This window comes from Aedes albopictus, chromosome 1, assembly GCF_035046485.1.
Source record: "Aedes albopictus strain Foshan chromosome 1, AalbF5, whole genome shotgun sequence".
In the NCBI taxonomy this organism is placed as follows: Eukaryota; Metazoa; Arthropoda; class Insecta; order Diptera; family Culicidae; genus Aedes; species Aedes albopictus.
This window is the reverse complement of record NC_085136.1, coordinates 89617039-89639333: the sequence shown is the minus strand read 5'-3', so window position 1 is coordinate 89639333 and position 22295 is coordinate 89617039. Positions and strand designations below refer to the sequence as shown.

Below are 22295 nucleotides of genomic sequence, written 5' to 3'. Positions count from 1 at the left end.
CAGGCCGTTATCCACCCATCGAAATGCTGTGTTGCTGAATGACAACTAAAGCTGGATATGCAAATCGTTAATCTCCACCGACATCATCCGATTGCTCTCTACACACTACCAGTCGTTGTCATGGTAACACACGCGCCAACCACGATCGTTACTAACCGAGCACACTAGGAAACAACAGTGACTAGGCAAGAACAACAAAGTAATCACGTCGATTCCATCCATAGTTACGTAAAATGTCCAAGGAGCGGATTGCCAGGGCTTTCTTTCGTACCTTTTCCTTCCACCAGAACGAATTCGAATGTGGGACCGTTCATTGAACAGGATCTGCGTGTTACGGCTCTCTAATGGTAAATATATAATATATTTTTTCGCTCTCTGATATGAAAACATGTAATTAACTTTCACTTTTTGTCCCGTTGTCTATCGTAAAAATAAATCCAAAAGTAAAACAGTAAACTTACTTGCCCAACAAAAAAAAAACACAAAAATAAAACCGGAAATCGAAAATCGTTTGATCAAAATTCAAAATGTTCTAAAAACTAAACATATTACTGCACTAAAGTTAATTGAGTTAAAAACCGTAAACTAGCGATTCTTTGTAACACTTGTGTTGCTTTCAGTTTTAGTTTAGTCGAACGAACGAACGAACGGAGAACGGATGCGGCGTTGGAAACGTGATCTGTTTTCCGATGGATGATAAAACTTATTGGTACTCTATAGGTGAATCAGTTTTGACTTGCGATGATCGATACATGTACGTTTTCTGTTTAAAATCTGCTATACTTCGCCGGTTTTCTGTTTATTTTTTATTATGTTTCTATTCTTTGTCTGTTGTTTTTTTTCGGGTTTATGTTTGTTTGAACATTTTTGTTGTTATTAAAGCATGTCTATCGCGCCGGAATTTCGTTACATCTGTCTAACTAAAGTTTTCCTGTTTTTCTATTGAGAGATTGTGGTTTCCGAATTGGGTTTTCTATATGATCCTTACGCGTTCTTCGCTGTTGGAGTGTTTGATTTGTTTTGCGTTACATTTTACAGACAACAAACAAGGATTTTTCTTTTTTCTTCGTCTGATAAAGTTAAGAACTATGTTTTCGTTATCGCGCCCCGTTTGATTGAATCTCTCGGACTACAGTAATGGTACATTCGATAATAACGCCCTACAATTAATCTAAAATCGCGATGAAGGCAAGTAACAGGGAGGTGCAATTTGATTAACTTTTTGGTTATATTGAAAACGATGAATTCGTGCCGAATTGTACCATGGATTCCAGACTCCAGATTCAAGTTTATCTCGGTTTCTCTCCAAGAATCTTTCGGATTCACTCCAAGAATTTCCTGGATGCTCTTCAAGAACCTTTTGAATTATGTTCAAGAATCTTCTGGATTTTATCCAACAATCTTCTGGAATCTTCTGGATTCTCTCCAAGAATCTTCTGAATTCTCTCCAAGAATCGAATCTTCTGGATTCTATCCAAGAATCTTCTGGATTGTCTCCAAGAATCATCTGGCTTCTATCCAAGAATCTTCTGGTTTCTCTCCAAGATTGTTCTGGATTCTCTGCAAGAATCTTGCGGATTTTCTCCAGGAATCTTCCAAATTCTCTCCAAGATTGTTCCGGATTTTCTCCAAGAATCTTCCGGATTCTCTCCAAGAATCTTCCGGATTCTCTCCAAGAATCTTCCGGATTCTCTCCAAGAATCTTCCGGATTCTCTCCAAGAATCTTCCGGATTATCTCCAAGAATCTCCCGGATTCTCTCCAAGAATCTCCCGGATTCTCTTCAAGAATCTTCCGGATTCTCTCCAAGAATCTTCCGGATTCTCTCCTAGAATCTTCCGGATTCTCTCCAAGAATCTTCCGGATTCTCTCCAAGAATCTTCCGGATTCCCTCTAAGAATCTTCCGGATTCTCTCCAAGAATTTTCCGGATTCTCTCCAAGAATCTTCCGGATTCTCTCCAAGAATCTTCCGGATTCTCTCCAAGAATCTTCCGGATTCTCTCCAAGAATCTTCCGGATTCTCTCCAAGAATCTTCCGGATTCTCTCCAAGAATCTTCCGGATTCTCTCCAAGAATCTTCCGGATTCTCTTCAAGAATCTTCCGAATTCTCTCCAAGAATCTTCCGGATTCTCTCCAAGAATCTTCCGGATTCTCTCCAAGAATCTTCCGGATTCTCTCCAAGAATCTTCCGGATTCTCTTCAAGAATCTTCCGGATTCTCTTCAAGAATCTTCCGAATTCTCTCCAAGAATCTTCCGGATTCTCTCCAAGAATCTTCCGGATTCTCTCAAAGAATCTTCCGGCTTTTGCCCAAGAATTTTCAGGATTCTCCATATGAATCTTCCGGATTCTCCATAAGAATCTTCCGGATTCTCGTTAAGAATCTTCCGGATTCGCACTAAGAATCTACTGGATTCTCTTCCAGATTTTCTCCAAGAATCTTCCAGATTCTCTCCAAGAATCTTCCTGATTCTCTCCAAGAATCTTCCAGATTCTCTCTAAGAATCTTCCGGATTCTCCCAAGAATCTTCCGGATTATCTCCAAGAATCTTCCGGATTCTCTCCAAGGACCATCTGGATTATTTCCAAGAATCGTCCGAATTCTCCTAGAATTTTGTGGATTCTCTTCAAGAATATATTGGTTTCTCTCCAAGAACCTTACGGATTCTCTCTATTTGTGTTTATGGTAATATTTCTAAGCGACGTGTTGACCAAATTTTCATCAATTCAGTGAGATTCATTAGCCACCATTGTGTAGATCTTCATTCAATTCGGCACGAACTGCGTCTGCAAAAACAGAATTTTCAAAACTCAAAACTAACCAGAACTAAATTGAACCAGCTTTGAACATGTCCGGGTCAGTGAAATGGTTAAGTACAAAATTGAAAAACTTTATGATAAATTAACATGAATGTAGATGCTTGCCATTTCAGAGAAAACAGTAAAACAAAATGCTTTTTCACAATCTAGAAAAGAAAAAACCTTCACCGCGAACGAATCACGTCAATGGTGGTTGTTGGATTGGTGGTCGATGATGCTTCTGAGATGCAAGACATGGGAAGCAATGTCCCACGTCATTGGTTGGATATCAACAATTCAATTAGTTAGCAATTATGATTTTTTATATAATTCTTATCAACTAATGCTTTGAGAACGCTTTATAACACAACTTATCCGGTGTCGCGTCACATCGCGCCTTCGACTGACGATGATTGCAACGCGTGCTAGAGACTATCTGCGTGTGTTCTTGTTACAATTTACTTCTTTTTCATTCGTTTTGGAATTTTATCAGCTCAAACTCGGTTCAAAAATGTTTTGTTTTTTTATCATAATCTTTAAAATAGTGTTTACTCTGTTTATATCATCATCGCTCAATATGTTATTATAAGTGTTTTATCGCTAGTTAGTAATTATTATTTAATGAACATTTAGTCACCGCTTTTTTATTTTCAATCCGTGGCATATCCAGTATTTTGCGCATGGTGATGACGGTTCAGCATCACTAATCAAATAAGAGAGATAGATTTTTATTTGACTTCCAGGCAAAGCCAAAATAAGAACTGCCAGCTAAGTTTTAGTTTCAATTTCCAATCCTTTGGTACTGCAGGGACACTAAATTGGCCCAAAAAATTACGAGATCCAGGAATCAAACCATTATTGTTGAGACGGACTTCAAATTGTTAAATTTATATATTACTAGAGACATGAGCTGATGAAGACTGGAAGTGAATCCTCTGAGAATTGGCATAACTAGCAACTAAGCCGTCAATACCAAGCACAATACACTGGATAGTTCAAACTCAATTGTTTGCTGACGAAGGCCGGCATGGGGAGGTGTCAATCCTCCACAACTTCAAAGATGAGAACGCATTCCCAGATTGTTCCGTACCTTGTAGCGCCTGCCGACAACGAGCGGTTCCCGCACACGCGACTGATGCCCATGAACGATTGGCAAAGGTAGAAAAACTTGTTTGTTAATTCGTATTTATAAGAACGGTTCATATAATTTATTAGATGTTATCTGCCTGGATCACACCGCTTGTCGCTGCTGCCATCGCCACCACCGTGGTGATGGCGATGGTCGTTTAGTTGAAATACCGGAAACGGGCCGGTACCGGCGGAGGAAGGAATGGCTGCTGAACGATCGGCGGTCGCGCTTGTGGCGGCTGCTGCTGCGGGTGGAACTGCGGATGATACTGGTGAACCGGGTATGGTGGCGGGATCGAAGGATGGCGCGGATGGTGAGACGAAAACGGTTGCACCGGATTCATCCCCGGCGGCGAGAACGAGGACAAGGACGACGAGGATGACGAGGACGATGACAAGGACGATGAAGAGGAAAAGGATCCACCAACAGCATGGTCCGGCGGTTGGACATGGCCGGTGCCGTTCCACACCAGTTGACAGATAGGCGACGGTTGCAGACTTTGCAACTGTTGATGTTGGTAGTGATGTAGCTGTTGTTGTGGCGGTTGAGGATGCTGGTTTAGCTGCCTGGGCGGTGGTGGCGGCGGAGGTCGTGGCGGAGGCAGATAAAACACGTGTTGTTAGCATTGTACTCTACCAGGCTGGTTGTATTGCGATTGTCTTTCCAGCAGGTCACGGTACTCGCCGTAGGTCATGTGGCACTCCTGAGACGTGTAGCGCGTCAGCTTGATTGAACGACGCATCTCCGGCGTGATGGCAGCCCGGTAGCCGCCCTTACGCAGCAACGAGTCAATCGTTTGCGTTTGATCCCATCCTAAAATGAGAAAAATACTCTTCGTATTCCAACCGTCGATACAGAAACATGCTTAACATCCTATTTGTATTCACTTATACATAGCAGCAAGCTGCAAATTCCCATATTGTCTAGTGGTTAGGTCAGCTGACTGCAATTCTAGCAGTCATGAGGTTTTATAGCCGGACCAAACTTCATTCGCGAACAGCTGAAAAAGGTACTTCGAATTGGTATCACAACCTACCTTGCTCGGTGGCAACCTGCGGCAGGTAGGTGGCAGTTCGTTTCGAGCCGCGTTCGTTGTAGAACTCTATCCGGATACCGTGCACGCCGAGCGTCCAGTCCAGGTAACCGCGGGCCTCCTCGAAGCCCTGCAGGATCGACACCGACACGGTCAGTCTTTGGATCTCGTCTCGCGTGATGGGCGAGAAGCGGGAATCCTTTAAAGCACTTGTTATTGCGTATTCTCGAAGACCTTGGGAAGAAAAATATGTGGGTAATAAAATAAAATACAAATTGGAGCGAATGGTCTAATGCACGAATTCTATCGTTCAACTCAAACACTGGACCATCAGTTTCCAGACGATGATTACCTGAGTGTAAACGCATTGCGCTGAATGTTCCGATACATCCGCGCAGTCGCTTGTCCTTCCCAATTTTCCAAGTGACAAACAGTGGGCTGTAATGAAACAGGATCTCAATGAATGGCTCAAATCCCACACACAAACAGCCCCGCGACACTCACAAGGGTTCATTGGTGAAGGACGGTGTGCGAGGTTCCTCCAGTTGGTTCAACTCCCGGTACAGCACCTCGAAGCAGTAAAAGCACATCTCCGGCATGGAGTCAGCCATCGATTGGCTGCCATCGCCACCGGCGGCCGCAGCAGCATGTCCATTACTCAGGTACCCATTGGTGTGACCGTTCACCATGGGCCCTTTCCCGGACGAGCCACGCCCGCCCTGATTCCCGTCGGCACAGTGTCCATTAGCGTTCGCATAGTTTCCCCCGTTGAGCTTCGGCTTCTTCGTCCCACAACAACTGGACGACATGCTGTTGTTGCTGCTGCTGCTGGGACGCTTTTGGCTGCTACTGCTACTGTTGCTGCTGCTGCTGGCGTCGCCGTCTTTGCTTCCACCGATGCTACGCTTTGAACCCTGTGCCTCCCGCTCTTCGGAACGAAGCCGACGTGACACGCTCTGCTGCCCTTGGCTGTCCCCGGCTTCGTTACCCCCACAACGGTTCGATCTTTGATTAGACGTTTTCGGATCTGTTACGGTACGGGTTTACTGGAAAAATATAAGTGCGCTGAAATGACAGAAGATATCATGATTTTGAATCAATGGAGTTTTCAAAACCTAACCTATCCTTATTATACACTAGATTTTAAAATGTGGAAACAGGTATTAATTAGGTAAACGAGCCAAACTCTTGTCCAGCGATCCAAAACATTTTTGCATTACTGTTTATTTATCGCTTATTTATTATAGAAACAATTGTTTGTAAGTTTTATTGAAAATTTATCAAGTTTAGCCGCAGAAATCGGTTAGAAGTAATAATTTAAACTACAAAAAATGTTTTAAGTTCTACTATTCAATATTATGCAGTATTATTAGCAAATGAATGTATTTGAGATAAATATAAACAGCTAAGATTGGCCAAAAAATCAATCGATCAACATGGGAAGGAAAGGAAAAAGCTAAAACTACTAAGCCCTGGTGGTACCTCATGTTCATAAAGTATATTTGATGGTTTGTCTGAAAGCAGCCGATCCATGCTGGATCGTTAGAGGCGTACCAAAGTGCTGTAAAGGTGATACAATCTAGGATGAGATAATGACTTAAAGATCCAATCAATTGCTTGAATAATGAACACATTATGCTAAATTTAACTATGTAATCCCACCATCTTTATTCTCTAAAATTTCTAGTAGATGCTTTTCTAAAAATTCCCTTAAAACACCTCCAATCAGTATTTCAGAAACACTGTTACACAAAATACAGAAAAAAGGTTTCGCTATGATCCAGTGATTTTTCGAACTCGAAAATGTAAATTCCATAAAAAATTCCAGCCCAAAATTGATCTCGAGGACAAGACCAAATGACTTCAAGGTTTTCACCAAGAGATTTAGAATCTTTAATCGCGCCAGCTGTAACAGCCCTGGATTCAGTTTCAAAATGTGCAGTAACATTGCAAACTGTTTTGATGTGGCTTCTCAGTCTTAACAAATCCAAAACGATGTTATTTTATTTTGTCCAACGTTTGGATCCGTCTGGGGCCTTCTCCAGCAGTTACAGCACAGACAAATAGACGTCTCACACTACTCACTTCTCATCAGGGTATCGATTTTAACGGTTAGTTTAAATATGTTGTAGTTCGCAAATTGCTCGGTTACGGCGCTCGCATCGTTTTTGCTTCTGTTTGATGTTTGCTCACTACTACCACCTACTGAGTGATTTGCGTAACACAACCTGGTTAGCATTGGGTAATTATGTTTTCGTGGCGAAGATTTTTATCGCAATTTGTTCTAAGTGATACGTCAAAAAAAAAACCAAACAAACTTCCACGCAAATGAAGTTAACAAAGCTTCAAAGGCTTGCTACTGCATCAGTAACAGGGGCAATGTATAGTACTCCAACTAAAGCCTTAGACGCTATGTTAAATCTTCTACCACTACACGATTTCATACACATGAACGCTGTTAAATGTGCTCTGAGACTCAAAAGGTCCTCAATGGCCACTGCAAGTGACCTAAGAGGACATATGAGCATATTAAAAACTTTTAGAGTAAGTCCAATATTCTCTATGAATGACGATTTCATAGTGAAGCGTCATTTTTTTGATCATCTCTTTAGAGTTCCTGATGTGTCCCGTCATGATTGGGAAAACAGAGAACCGGGTTTTCGATCTGGCTCAATAGTTTTTTTCACTGATGGTTCGAAACAAGATAACAATGTAGGGGCTGGAATATTCGGCCCTGGAGTTAACGTTTCATTACCATTAGGTAGCTGGCCGACAGTTTTTCAGGCTGAAATTTATGCCATTTTAGAATGTGCTGACATTTGTCTCAAAAGGCGCTACAAAAACGCTAATATATGTATTTGCTCGGATAGCAAAGCAGCACTGAATGCTTTGAAGTCCAAGGTGTACACATCTAAACTTGTCTGGGAATGTACCGAGCTTCTGCAGCAATTGTCCTGTCGCAATAAGGTTAACCTGTATTGGGTTCCTGGTCATTGCGGAATAGAAGGAAATGAAAAAGCTGATCAGTTAGCAAAAATAGGGTCATCTACTCAGTTTAACGGGCCTGAGCCATTTTTTGGAATAGCTCCTTGTGCCCTCAAAATGGAACTAAAGAATTTAGAAAAAGTAAAAATAAAACTTATCTGGTCGAGCACTACAGATTGTCGTCAATCTAAGCGATTCATTGAACCAGATGCATCTAAAACATTAAGGTTAATGAACCTGAACAAACATGATTTAAGCATTTATACTGGACTAGTAACAGGCCACTGCCCTTGCAAATATTACCTAAATATAATTGGGAAATTACAAGATAACAAATGTCGTTTCTGTAAATTTGAGAGCGAAAGCTCTGAACACTTATTGTGTGAGTGTGCTGCACTTTATCAAAAGCGCCGCGGTTACCTTGATAAAGGCTTGATGGAGCCTTGGGAAATCTGGGCCTCTCATCCCAAGCAGGTATTGGATTTCATACGAAATGCAGTACCTGATTGGGGAACACGCCAATAGCTGTGAGGATGATCATTTCTCCATAGTGATGAGTCTTTTCAGTATGGCAAAAGTAAAGAGGATGACACCACAATAGATCAAATTAATGGTCGCAGTGGTACTATGTCCCCAACAGGAAAAAAAAAGTGATACGTCTGTTTGTCTGTGGTTACAGTATTCGCGTTCAGTGTGGTTCGACAGTACGCTGTAATTATTGAGCCCCTGGCGAAGGTCCCGAAACGTTGGACAAAATAAATCAACAGCGTTTTGATTTTGTCAAGACTAAGAAGCCACAATAAAAAAAGTTTCCAACTACAGTTGAACAATGATGTAACATTGCATAAACATCAGAGATACAGTGACCCCACAATTTATGAATCGGCAAAAATGACCACAGTTTATGGATCACTCCATTTGATCAACATGGTGATTCATAAATAGTGTACAAAATTAAGGTGATTCATCGGTGTGAGGTCACTGTACGGTAAACCGGGGTAAAATTGATCACTTTAAACCAAACGACCAATAGGTTAATACAATTACATTTTAAAACAAATTGTGCTGATAACTTTTGTTACACATTTTATATTACCAAAATATTTTTTTTTATTTTTTAGTAACGGGTGTATCTCTATAAAACTACATAACAGAATTTTGTTTAATAAATTTAAACTTTTAGTTAAATAACTCCAAAAATTAAAAAAAAAAAGAAAATGATGCTTTGGGCGAAATTGATCAGCATACAATGAATCAATGATACATATTGCCCATTTTACTGGCATTTTACCAGGTTTGCTGGTATGTCTGAAACATACTGGATAAACTTGTAATTAGAAGGCACGAAATGTAGCTAATTGGCAAATTGAGAGATGAAATTTGTGAAAAAAATCGCGTTCTGGTGGGATTCGAACCCACGACTCCGTATTCGCTAGACCGGCGCTTTAACCAACTAAGCCACAGAACAGGTAATGGTTCTGCGGAATAGAAAGCCAAACTGACTCCGAAGCCGCACCGTGAACACTCCTATTTCACAAACTCATCCCTCTTTTCGGCTTAGATGCCAATCCACAACACACTCCTGTTCTGTGGCTTAGTTGGTTAAAGCGCCGGTCTAGCGAATACGGAGTCGTGGGTTCGAATCCCTCTCAATTTGCCAATTAGCAACATTTCGTGCCTTCTAATTACAAGTTTTTCCAGTATGTTTCAGACATACCAGCAAACCTGGTAAAATGCCAGTAAAATGGGCAATATGTATCATTGTACTCTTGCTTGCGTCACTTGGCGCAGTTCGGTCGTCCGAGCGTCCGACCGTGCCGAGCTCTCGACGCATACTAATTAGACACCAGCAAAACAAACTGCCTGGTGGCTAGGTATGCGGAGTGCGAGAGTAAGTCTCGGCTTCATATAAATAATTCGCTCGCACTTGTAGTTACTCCACGTCTCCACTAGTCTGAAATGTCTTGCCATTTGGCTGCCAGAAAGAGAAAACGTAACAGAAATGATCAACACCGCTGCTTTCCATGCAAACAGCGAGATAACATTTCTGTCATGACACATCTGTCCAGCAAAATGGCAAGACATTTCTGTCTAGTGGAGACGTCGGGTTCGTGGGCACAAACAGGAGTGTGTTGTGGATTGGCATCTAAGCCGAAAAGAGAGATGAGTTTGTGAAATAGGAGTGTTCACGGTGCGGCTTCGGAGTCAGTTTGGCTTTCTATTCCGCAGAACCATTACCTGTTCTGTGGCTTAGTTGGTTAAAGCGCCGGTCTAGCGAATACGGAGTCGTGGGTTCGAATCCCACCAGAACGCGATTTTTTTCACAAATTTCATCTCTCAATTTGCCAATTGGCTTTTTTAGCGGTGTTGAGATAATTCCATATTCAGAATCTGCATGCAAAACTGAGCCGAAATCCAAATTTTCATGAATTTTGGTGCCCGGGAACCTATTTAAAAATCAGTTTGAAGTTTGTATGGGAGCGATTTGTCGAATCACCCCTCGTCGCATTTTGTACTGGGCGGAGCTGTCAAGCAGTTGGCCAGCTGTCAAAAGGTGATTTCGAAAAATCTCTTCGAAAGCGATTTTAGGTACCAAAATGAAGTTCTAAAAATCTGAAAAAAATCATGGTGGTTCAGAAAAATGCGCTCTTTCGTATAAAATCAAAAAATCATTAAATTTTTCTTAATTTAAAAACCCAATTAGCAACATTTCGTGCCCTCTAATTACAAGTTTTTCCAGTATACAATGAATCATTGGTAAGAAGAGAAAATTGCCTTCTCCGCTTAATTCTGTGATTCTAAGTTTGAACAACGCGTCAAAATTATTACTACCTACTAATGAATTCAACTGTTGGAAAGCAAAATTAAAATTTATAATTTCCATCTAAACGCCTAAAGGCATGCAATTTTATTAGAAATAAGCAATTTTTACCACAATAAATGACTATTTTATCGAAAAAAGGATTTTTTTAACTAGTTCTAGTTCATGCTCCGAATAGCTACAGCTGCCCCTCTTGGCACAACAGTCCCATGTCGAAAAACATCAACTTCAGAAAACGGCGATTGAAGTGATTTAAAGTAAATATGTTTAAGGTCTTTTTATTTTATTTTCATGTTTGTTTTATACTGCTGTGAATCGCATGTCTGTCCCATTTGCATAGGAAATCCAGCAAAGATGGGACTGATATGCGATTCACGGCAGTATATTCAACCAAAAAAGCTTATTAAGGGTCTGTTCAAATTGGAGAATTAAAATTAATTTTCACTTAAATTTGACAGTTCGATAATTATTTCCTTAGAACTGTCAAGTTTAAGTGTCGAACTGTCAAATTTAAGGAGAGACGAACCAGCCAAGGGCTGAAAGTCTCTTTAATAAAGACAAATCAATCAATCAATCAAATTTAAGTAAAAAATAATTTTAATCCACCAATTGGAACAGACCCTAAATACATTTGGTACTAGCTGTCCCGGCAAACATTGTCTTGCCGCCTTGCAGTGGTTTGACAACTGTTAGCTCAAAAAGCACCGCACTCTTGATTGGTTTTATTTCGATCGTGTTGATTTCCTTCCCAGCTCATGAAAACTCAGTATAAATTTTCTTACTTTTGTAGTTGATTTTCGTAACTTTTTGTACATATTAACACAGCCACCACGAATACGAACCGAACCGTTCAAGAGTCATGTTGATCGGTTCATCCGTTCTTGAGTTTTGTTGCCTCAAAGGAACTTCGAACTCATTTTTATATAGATAGATAGATGTAATAATTGTGGGTTTAGCATTGCAATAATATTTTTTCAATGAAAAATTATAATGGGACTGACATGCGAATATATTTGATTGTGAACATCAAAATATTCGCACATCAGTTACACCGTGCATCTCGACGTGCGTCACTACCACTTGATTGTTGTTGTTTATTCTGCATGCGCCGTTCAGTAAACACGGATTTCGTTTCATCAGTAATAAAACGCGAACTTCTGATCATGGCCGCGTTGCAATTACTGCAAGTCTACGAAAGTGAAAGCGAAAATGGCTCTTCCGATGAAGAATTCATCGGATTCGACGACGTTTCCGGTGACCGGTTTCTATCCAGCACTGCCAAGTATGACGCTATAAGCGCTGGAATCAGCTGTTGCAGCAGGAGACCACCCCGGTGACAGGGATGTGAGTAATGCGGATCTGGTTCTTAATGCAAGTTAAAATTTTATAATTTACGTAATTCCTACTTTTTTCAATAGGCTTAGTAGAAAGCTACGTATCATATCATAAACCCCAACCCCCCTATCGTCACACTTCGTCACAAAATCACTAACACCCCCCTCCACCAAAAAAGCTACGTCATTTATGGACACCCCCTAATCTACATTACACTTTGCGTTCGATAAACGTTCGATTTATAGAGGTAATCACGTTCAAATGTATGCGTGCCTTTTTTGTAGATGTAGTTGTGAAACTGCGAGGAAAATATTTGCACTCTTACCCCGGACGTTAGTTTTATCATTGTTTACCCGTTTTACCCAATTCGATTGGGTAATATTTGCATATGCAATCTTAATAGCCTTTGGAATCGGCGTGCACTTTTGTGTGAGGAAAAATTCGCGCTAGTGTTCGTGTGTTGAAATGTCACTTATCTCTATTGATGTTTTTCAACAATTCAGTAACAAATTTTGAAAACGACGTATAATCAATGATGTAGCATTGATTATACGTCGTTTTCAAAATGTGTTACTGAATTAATAGTTCAAAATGCTTAAGGTGACCTTCTTGCCCCGGGCCTCCCTAATAGTTGTATTGCATAGTGAACGCTTCTTCTAACAATAAAAGAATATATGTGTACAAAAATGGTGTATTATGCTTTTTTGGCTATGTAATAATAAGGCAACAATAATGTGACTCTTATGTGAATATTTTGCAAGATTGGGCAACACAAACGGGCATTTTTTCACAAATTTTGAGAAGAAGGCCAACAATTTTATTAGCCCTAGATCAAATTAGGCCATTTCCAGTAAAAATAAAGCAAAATCGCCAAAAATCGACATGGGACTGTTATGCAAATAGGGGCTGTACAGAACTTCACAATCAGAGTTCTACAAAAATGTAAACACAGTAAGTTTACAGGAACACCTATTGGCAATCGATTGTTTAGTAACAACGATTTTAGCTAAGTAAAAACACATTACAAATTCTGAAAAACAAAATGCAAAAACCGATGCAATGATTATCTTCGAAGACTGCACTTAATACACAGACAAACAGACGTAACACCTTGAACGATTTTCATGGAAATCCATCGCCCAGCTCACACTACCATCACCTGGTGGAAAAGTTGCACGAACCACTGTGTTGTGCAATATCATCAACAGAAGGCGCTAGTGTGAAACGTCAGACGCATAGAAAAACGATGCGCACGCCTCTGATTGTGAAAGTCACTACTATGAAAATTTAAAATGATCGTTAAAAGCGTGGTCGATGGAAATTTTGCAAGATTTACGTCTGTTTGTCTGTGCTTGGTCTGTGCTTAATCCTTCTCAAAACGTAAGCACTTGCTGTACCCCATTACAATCAGAGGCGTCTCGTCGGCGTGTTCAACCAGTGCATTGCACAGGTATTCGATTTGGAAGAAAATAATTAGGAATTGTTTAATCATCCCAGTCTTTGTCATTTTAATTTATCCTAAATTATATGGATCAAATATTAGGGTAATTTTCCAATTGTTGCACGGCTAAAAAATCGCCAATTGTTACACACCTCATAGGGTAGGTAATCAAAATTTGAACCAAATTGAGGCTTTCTGAAGCAGTGCAAATTTAAAGTGATTTTTTCTCCCACATGGAAATAATTTACTACAGCAAAATCGTATGTACATGAAAGCCACGGATATAAGCTTTCTGTTAAATGGTAAAAAGTTTGTATTTGCACCGAATTTCATTGAAATATTTGATTTTTCATCAACAATGATTTTAATCTTAATTTGAACCATCGTAATCATAATTTGAACCAATTTTAATCTTAATTTGAACTACTGGCGGCAGCAGCTCGAGCAACTCACAAAACAGCCAATTCCATGCTAAGCAATGAAAAATAACATGAATCTGTCAATTCTCATACCTATTTTTCATTAGGCAGTGGAATCTCAACTCAGAATGTTCGAAATTCTTTAGGAATTTGGAAACTAAATTTGGATTTTTTCATCCCCCAAGAGTAAACAAAGCAACCACTAGCGCAATCTACAGGCCAACACTAGAAGCTCACCCCGTTTACTAGTTCAAATTTAGATTACAAATGGTTCAACTTAAGATAACATTCTCCAAGTAAGAATCACTTAAATTTGATAATTTTATGACAAATAATGCGGAATATTATTCGGTTGGTCGATTCTACAATAAATAAGCTTTCATTTGACGTGTTTACATATTGCGTATGATACAATGCATGAGCTGTACGAGTGCACCGAAAATGTGCTTTCTCTTGGGGGAAATGGGTGAAATCACAGTGATTTTTCAATTGCCTGTTTTCCATGACAAAAACGCTTTTTTCAATGCTTTTAAGCCCATATTATCAGGTTATATTACGGAAAGCTGTTTAACATCTTTTTCGGGACAATATTTGCCTGAATAGTACGTCGTATTAATGAATTTTGAAATGGTTCAAATTAAGATTACAATTTGACTAGTTCAAAGCTTGATTTCTTACCCTACTGCAAGTCTACGAAAGTGAAAGCGAAAATGGCTCTTCCGATGAAGAATTCATCGGATTCGACGACCTTTCCGGTGACCGGTTTCTATCCAGCACTGCCAAGTATGACGCTATAAGCGCTGGAATCAGCTGTTGCAGCAGGAGACCACCCCGGTGACAAGGATGTGAGTAATGCGGATCTGGTTCTTAACGAAACATGTGAGTCTGTGCTGGAGCGATCTTCGCAAAGTGAAGATGGAAGCTTTTGTGCAGAAGCCGAACAACAGATCGACAGTGAAAGCGACTTAGGCGGAAAAGAAGACCTGGAATCCGACGGTAATAACTTGATCACCGACCAGAAATAGCGGAAATGGACGGTGAAAGAAAAACTGCGTATGCATCGCGCAAAGAAGCGTCGCCTGAAGCACTATGTTATCATTGATGGATGTGGTTGCAAGAAAAAGTGTGACCAGATATTTTCTAAGGAAGAACGCTTAAACATTCATGAACGATTTTGGAAACTACGATTCGTCGAGCAAAAGAATTTCGTGCGGGAACATGTTCATCGCAAGCCGACACAACGCCGACGCCAGAACCGGTTTGCTGCGGATGGTCCGAAATAGAAGTTTACGTAACAAGGTGCAGAATGATGATTTTTACAGCACGAGGCGTACATTTATCCAACGAGGCTTGCCGAGTTGGATAATTACGACGAGTGCTGGAAAAATCGAGTTCTGCACTGAGTTGCGTACAACGTTTTTTGCAATTTCATAAATTACCCTTGAGGATAGTTTTTAACAAAACTTTTTCATCAAACTGCACACTGATGTTCATAGCCATGTTTAAGAAAATCTGAACATAACAGGTTAGGGGCCGTCCATATACCACGTGGACAGCTTGGAGGGGGGAGGGGGTTAGCGAAAAGTCCACGCTTGTCCACGGAGAGGGGGGGTGGGGGTTTGTCAAATGTCCACGTGGACAATATTGACATAAAAATTAGGAAACAAGAATCTACAAACGGAACAAATTATGTCGCATTTTTGATGAGATTCTCTTCAACAGTTCTTTCATACATTATATTTCATAATACATTGTCTTTTAGTAGTAAGTTACTTCTTCAAGGAAAAAAATCATGGTATTGATTCGCATTCTAATTTGTTTTAAATTATCATAATTTCTTATTACTTAGTTTTCTTCATCGAGGAATATTCTGGAGATTTAAAATGGACTGTAGACCATGCAAAGGTTGGTGTTTCAGTCAGAAAGTTTTCATTAAAGTTCTGTATAGATTTCTCGAAGTTTCATATAAAATTTTTAAACTGCTTCAAAGTTTCAAAATACCTGTAGGGATATGCAGGCTTATCCCAAAAACTTTTTTTTGTAGGTTCCTTTAAAAATTTAGATGTTTCTAATGGATATTAAAGTCTAAACCTCAGCAATACAATTTAGTCGCTGTAAATCTTGTTTTTTTTTTTTGTAAGAATCTGAGAAATATAATCTAATCTCAACAAAAATCTGAGATTTAAATTATCTTGTCTCAACAAAACAATTAGACAATCATAGATTGAACAAACATTAAAAAAACACCGTCTCAACCAGAGGCTGTGTAGACTGAACATTTAACAATCACTAACATTAGGCGCTGGACATCACACAAAACACATCCAGTGAAGAATTTTCCGTTAGCCAAAAATATTTCACCAACTGGAGCGGGAATCGAACCCACACCCTCAATGCTACTTGTTTGTATTCTATGTAAAGCTATAGAATATTTGTATTTTATTAAGTTTTCAATTATATTTAAGACATTGTTTACGAAGAAAAAAAAATAATATTAAAAAAACCTTCAAAATCACTTTTTTCCATTTATTTTAGAAATATTAAAAAAAAACTTATTTTTGGATGTCCACGTGGACATTGGGGGAGGGGGGTAGGGGTCAATGAAAAGTCCACGCTTGTCCACGGGGAGGGGGGAGGGGGTCAAAAACCATAAATTTTCTGTCCACGTGGTATATGGACGGCCCCTTATACTGTGCAGTTGTCACAATATTTCAAAACTACGTCCAGAAAGCATCAAGAAGTTGACCAAAACTGAAAACAGGGCTGTAATGGTTCATTACGCAACGCAAATCAGTGCTGTAATGAACCATTACAGCACTGTTAATTTGGTGTGGGAAAGTAGGCTCTTTCCTGTCAGATTTGCGTGATGTAAAACAGCCTATTACGATGAGAAATTGCAAAATAGTAGTTTACGCAACAAGGTCAGGGTGTCCGTTCATGTTCAGTTTCCCGATTCCCGGATATTTCCCGGGTATGGACTATAATACGAGTATGACTTCTTGGCTATGAAAAATGACAAATTATCAATCTGAGACACTACTTAGGGAATTTTTATAAACTGTTTGAACTTGGTCTATAAGTTGATACGAATTTTGAAGATTAACTTCAAAATTTATGATTTAAAAGAGCTAACTAGATCACTACAATCACCGACATTTATATTCCTTCCTTACACGAAATTTAGGATGGAAGTCTGTGAAAATGGTCCTTTCTATAGCAAAGAAATGGCATCCATATAAAATATTATTAAAATGAATGGCACTGTGTCTGATTTTTTCGCAAAACTTGTGGCGAACATCACAAACAAAATCGGGTAAAAATATCGAAACATTTTTGGTGAACTAAACGGTCTTCAAAGAAAATCATGCATCAATTATTTGCTACATTTTGTAAAAATCTTAATGTATTTTTTTATTCTTATTCTATCATCATTGGAAGCAATTTATTTGCTGAATCCAAAATCTTTTGACACCATTTTTCTCCAATATGCAAAAACTTGAGATATTTTCCAATAATATGTCGAAAACAGGAAACACTTCGTGGGTTCTGCCAAAAAATCTCCCAAAAGTTACACCTACAGCTTTTTTTAAAGCTGCGTTTGGTTAATATTGTCCTAAACATATCAGGAATTCCATAGGAAACTCTTCCGGGGAATAGAGTAATGCTTCCAGAAAGTCACAATTTTTCGGTAAACCTTCAAATATTTCTTCACAGATTCCGTTGAAGACTCTTCTATGAATTTAGCTAAAATATTCATGAAATTTTATAATAATTTCTTAGGAGATTCTATCAGGGAGTCTTCCAGGACTTGGTTATCTACCATAAACTTTTTGTTTTGAAATTTTCGCTATAATTTCCTGTGACTTTTCTGATTTTTATTTGAATTTTTCTCCAATACTTGGTACAGAAACGCATAGGTACGACTTCGATGTGAATTCTGTCAGGAATTTGTCAATAATTTTCTCTTGACTTCTGCTAAAGAGCTCCACTAAGAATGTCAGCAAAATTCCTCCAGGAACTGACACATTTATTTTTTTCAAACGTAAAAATATCATTGCCGGAAGTCTGCAGGTTTACCGAGGTCTCCAGGAATTCCGAGAGGGCCTTCGTAAACTTCTTCGGTAAATTCACTAGAATCCTGCTGTCAGTATTTTCCTAACAAGACTCAAAAAGTCCTACGGGACTTTTCCACAAATTTGAAAATTTCGTGAAAATTTAAGAAGTATTCACATGTTTATCGAGATCATACAGAAACTACTACAATTCCAGAGAGGCTGCCTCTGTTAAAAAAATCTTGTTATCATTGTAGTGATGACTTGCTTGTCATCAATGCAGTAAGACGCCATAAAGATTTTTCCCGGTGCCTTTTACAATTTCCCGTATTTTTCCCGGTGATTTCGAATTCCCGGGTTTTTCCCGGTTTTTCCGCATTTCCCGGATGGATGGACACCCTGCAAGGTGCAGAATGATGATTTTTACAGCACGAGTCGTACATTTATCCAACGAGGCTTGCCGAGTTGGATAACACTAGTTTACAGCATTTTTGAACTCAGTAAGCTGATGATCATTTTTGGTGTAGAATCATGCCCTGAGTTCGAAAACACGAAGGAAAAAAATTACAGTAGAGCGGATTTTTTTTTTCGATTTTCCATATAAAGTTGATGATTTGAAATAGATATTTGTTCTATTTTTAAGCAAAGTCGATCACTTCACACATCTCATTCTCCGTAATCAATGCTCCGATTGAGCTGAATTTTTTACTGTAACTCGCCTACATATGATATGTCAAATAAACGTTTAGAAAGAATTTTTAAATTGTTTTTGTCTCATTGAAAAAATACATTTGTTCATATATTTTTGAAAATATTGCTAAAATTTAAGGAGATCGTCCCTAAAACTTGCCAATATCTTGAATTTCGTCAAACTGACGCAAAACCTGCATTCATATGATCGAATGGTATTGTATTCAGCTTTTAATTTATGGAAAAAGATTTAAAACTGGTTAAACAAAACGCAAGATATTAGAATTTTAGTAAATTCCATATTTTAAAAAGTTATAAAACTCGATATTGAGCTAAAACTCAAACACTGTTCTACTTAAAATTTTTTGAAGCACGGTTTCGAAATCAGCGCTAAATTGTGCTTCAAAATTTTTGGTCGTTGACAGAAGTTCACGACTTTCGTTTTATTTTGTAAACTAGTGTAATTTTGATGAGTGCTGTAAAAATCGAGTTCTGCTCCGTGTTGCGTACAACGTTTTTACGCTTGAGGATAGTTTTTAACAAAACTTTTCCATCAAACTACACACTGATGTCCATAGCCTTGTTTAAGAAAATCTGATCATAGCAGGTTATACTGTGTAGTTGTCACTATTTTTCAAAACTGCGTCCAGAAAGCATCAAGAAGTTGATCAAAACTGACAACAGTGCTGTAATGGTTCATTACGCAACGCAAATCAGTGCTGTAATGAACCATTACAGCACTGTTTATTTGGTGTGGGAAAATAGGCCTTCTCCTGTCAGATTTGCGTGAGGGAAAACAGCCTATTACGATTAGAAATTGCAAAAAAATGTAAACACAGAAAGTTTACAGGAATACCTATTGGCAATCGGTTGTTTAAGTACCAACGATTTTAGCTAAGTAAAACACATAACAAATTCTGAAAAACAAAAAGCAAGACTAGCTTTTTTTCCTTAAAATTGAGAAGTACATTCCCATCTCTAGACATCTATGAACAAGATGAAGTAAAAAGTGTGTTATCATAACGACGTTTTGGAGGTCCTGGAATGGAATTACAATTTAATACCCGAGTAATCCATTTCACCCCGCTGATCATTTTGACCTCGGTTGCTTCTGATCTATGATGATCAGATGAACACACGAACAATATAATGCTTTTTAGAACTCCTTGATGCAATGATTATCTTCGAAGACTGCACTTAATCCTTCTCAAAAAGTAAGCACTTGCCGTACCCCATTACAATCTGAAACTCAGATTACAATGGGATATAAAATGTAAAATTTCAGATTTTAAGTTTGTTTAATTCCTTTCTAAAAGCCTGCTACTTCACTTCCAAAGCGCAAAATTGATGCGACTATTTCCCTCGGTGCCGCCCGAAACAATCAGCAAAGGGGGCTGGTGTGTGGGTGAGTTTATCGTTCAGTCACCACTTTTGTGGTGTCGCGTCTGGTCGTTTTGTTTGCGTTTTTTGCGCTACATCATGATGCTTTCTGTTGTGTGTGTCGTCGTTGTTATGTTGTTGGTGGGGTTTGTTTTGTTTCCCAGCCAGTCAACGAAAAGAAAGAAGAGTCTGATGATGGTCTGATGGTACGCGAGCTGCAATAAGACGAGCAGACGCAAACAGCATATCCAAACCAATCCGCATACGCAAAATGCAATGAACGTAGAAGCGCAGAGCTGTTTTTGCTGCTTTCGCTTTCGACGATGTGTTGAAGACGACGACAGGCAGGCACTGGAAGGGGAGGGGTTTGTTTTCAACTGCCTTTGTTAATCCAGTCTTCAGGCTTGTGGATCTTATGTAATAATTATTATGCTGCAGGTAAGTTAAGGGCAGGAAGTCTCCTCGAACAGTAGTGATTCATTTGGTTGGCTTGGTTCGTAAACAGCACAGCTGATGATGAAAATATAGAAAATCCTTGAAGCTGTAAGCTGTATGAGTGTGTAAATTGAGCTGCAACAGCAGCTGGCTGCACTGAATCGACCTCGAAGAGCCACCAATTTTGATTCGCTTTTCCAATTTCCCTTAATCATGGAAATTCAAGGATCGAATCTCTTGATTCTAATTTGCCTTAGGGTTCGTTCAAATATTACGTAACGCTGATGGGGGAGGGAGGGGGTCTAGCACTGTGTTACGCTTCATACAAAATTTCAAAATTTCCCATACAAAAGTTGTTACGTGGGGGAGGGAGGGGGTCAAAAATTGCCGAATTTTGCGTTACGTAATATTTGAATGAACCCTTAGGACGCAGGGTCTTTTTATACAACCCTGCCTAATCGCGGCAAGCCACGAGCTCCCTCGGTTGTTTATCCTTCTGATGGCTTCTGATGACACACATCGCCAAGTGGTAGAGTCATGCAAAGTTTGATCCCGATTTCCACACTTTTACCAACTGTCAAACGAAATGAAAATAACATTTTTTGCTAAGTAAAAATTCTTACCTTCAAATCACACTGCAAACACAGCTCTCGACGCGACTTATGAACACAAAAAAAATATTTCTTTCCACTCGTCACTTTTCCAACTTTACAATCCTGTTCTTCCGTCGTTCCTACGACAGCGAAGACGACGACGACGGACTCCACACGGACGAACACAAAGAAAAGTCCCAGACTTTGACTTTTTGCCCGATGCGAGTTTTGGAGTTTCGCTTTTCACAGCAGTCTCTCGCTCTCTCGAACTTCTTTTTTCGGAGGATTTTCGCACCGCACCAGAGCTCCAGCACTTGCTGTGAATTGTGCAAAGTCAACTTTGCACAATTTCGTCACGGAAAAGCACTGTGCACTGCGTGGGGGAGGACGATAACATTAATTATTTTTCACTGTCGCAAAACACTGACTTCACTTCACTTGTGCAGCACTAAAAATCTACGCGAATGAGACCATCAGCTAGCTAGCTCAGCATCGACTCGAGACGATGAGGAAGCAGCGAAAAATATGCGATCACGCACACTGCACATGGTCGTGTGGGTAAACATCGAACGCACACAGGCGCGAAAAGCGCGAGTTGACTTGACAGTTTGCGAACTGTCAACGTGCAGCGATTTCTGAAGGGGCGAAACTCGGGAATCGATGAAAAATTACGCAACAATCACGGTCCCGTAAAAACACACTGAAAGACGGCTTGCGATTAGGGTGCGTACAGTCGGAACCCGCTCGTTGAGCCACAACCTCCACCCAACCAACGAATTCGATTCGCTAGTTGGGTGAAGTGACAGCAGCACAAGGGGCGTGCGCATTGTTTTTTTTAATCATGTTTAGGTTGGAAGCAAAAAGGAAAATTTTTCAATTTGTTTTACATTTAGAGCAAAACTGATACGTTTTGCAAGATACATATATGTCCAATGCGAGAAATAATTATTTTCACCCATTTTCAGTCGGTGAAGTGAAAATATAGATGTTTATGAAACCACCCGGACCAAAAGCAAACACAAAACACTTTCAATGATCGACAAAATAAAGATTGCCGATGTTTTGCATTTGTTTCGAAGTAATTGTACATTTTCTTTTTTTTTAAGAAATATGAAATAGAAATTCTTCTCGATTATCAGTAAAGTTTAAGAAACCAAAAACTCATTAGCTCGCCCCTCGGAAT

At 39.4% G+C, this 22295-nt stretch overlaps 1 protein-coding gene across 1 annotated transcript; it reads right to left on the bottom strand.

Moving 5' to 3' along the window:
- Positions 1 to 342: 342 nt before the first annotated feature.
- LOC109427407 (uncharacterized protein CG5902) lies at positions 343 to 21660 on the bottom strand. The gene is made up of 5 exons (XM_029853873.2): positions 21143 to 21660; positions 5466 to 6026; positions 5314 to 5399; positions 4965 to 5195; positions 343 to 4741 (listed from the first exon to the last, which is right to left on the bottom strand). The coding sequence occupies exons 2-5, from the start codon at positions 5768 to 5770 to the stop codon at positions 4548 to 4550; spliced, it is 816 nt and encodes a 271-aa protein (XP_029709733.1). The 5' UTR covers positions 5771 to 6026; positions 21143 to 21660; the 3' UTR covers positions 343 to 4547.
- Between the last annotated feature and the right edge of the window lie 635 nt (positions 21661 to 22295).

Coding starts and splice junctions, on each gene's coding strand:
- LOC109427407 (XM_029853873.2), bottom strand. CDS start 5,770: ATGTCGTCCAGTTGTTGTGGGACGAAGAAGCCGAAGCTCAACGGGGGA. Junction 5,196..5,313: donor CGCAATGCGTTTACACTCAG/GTAATCATCGTC, acceptor TTTCTTCCCAAG/GTCTTCGAGAATACGCAATA. Junction 4,742..4,964: donor GCAGGTTGCCACCGAGCAAG/GTAGGTTGTGAT, acceptor TTCTCATTTTAG/GATGGGATCAAACGCAAACG.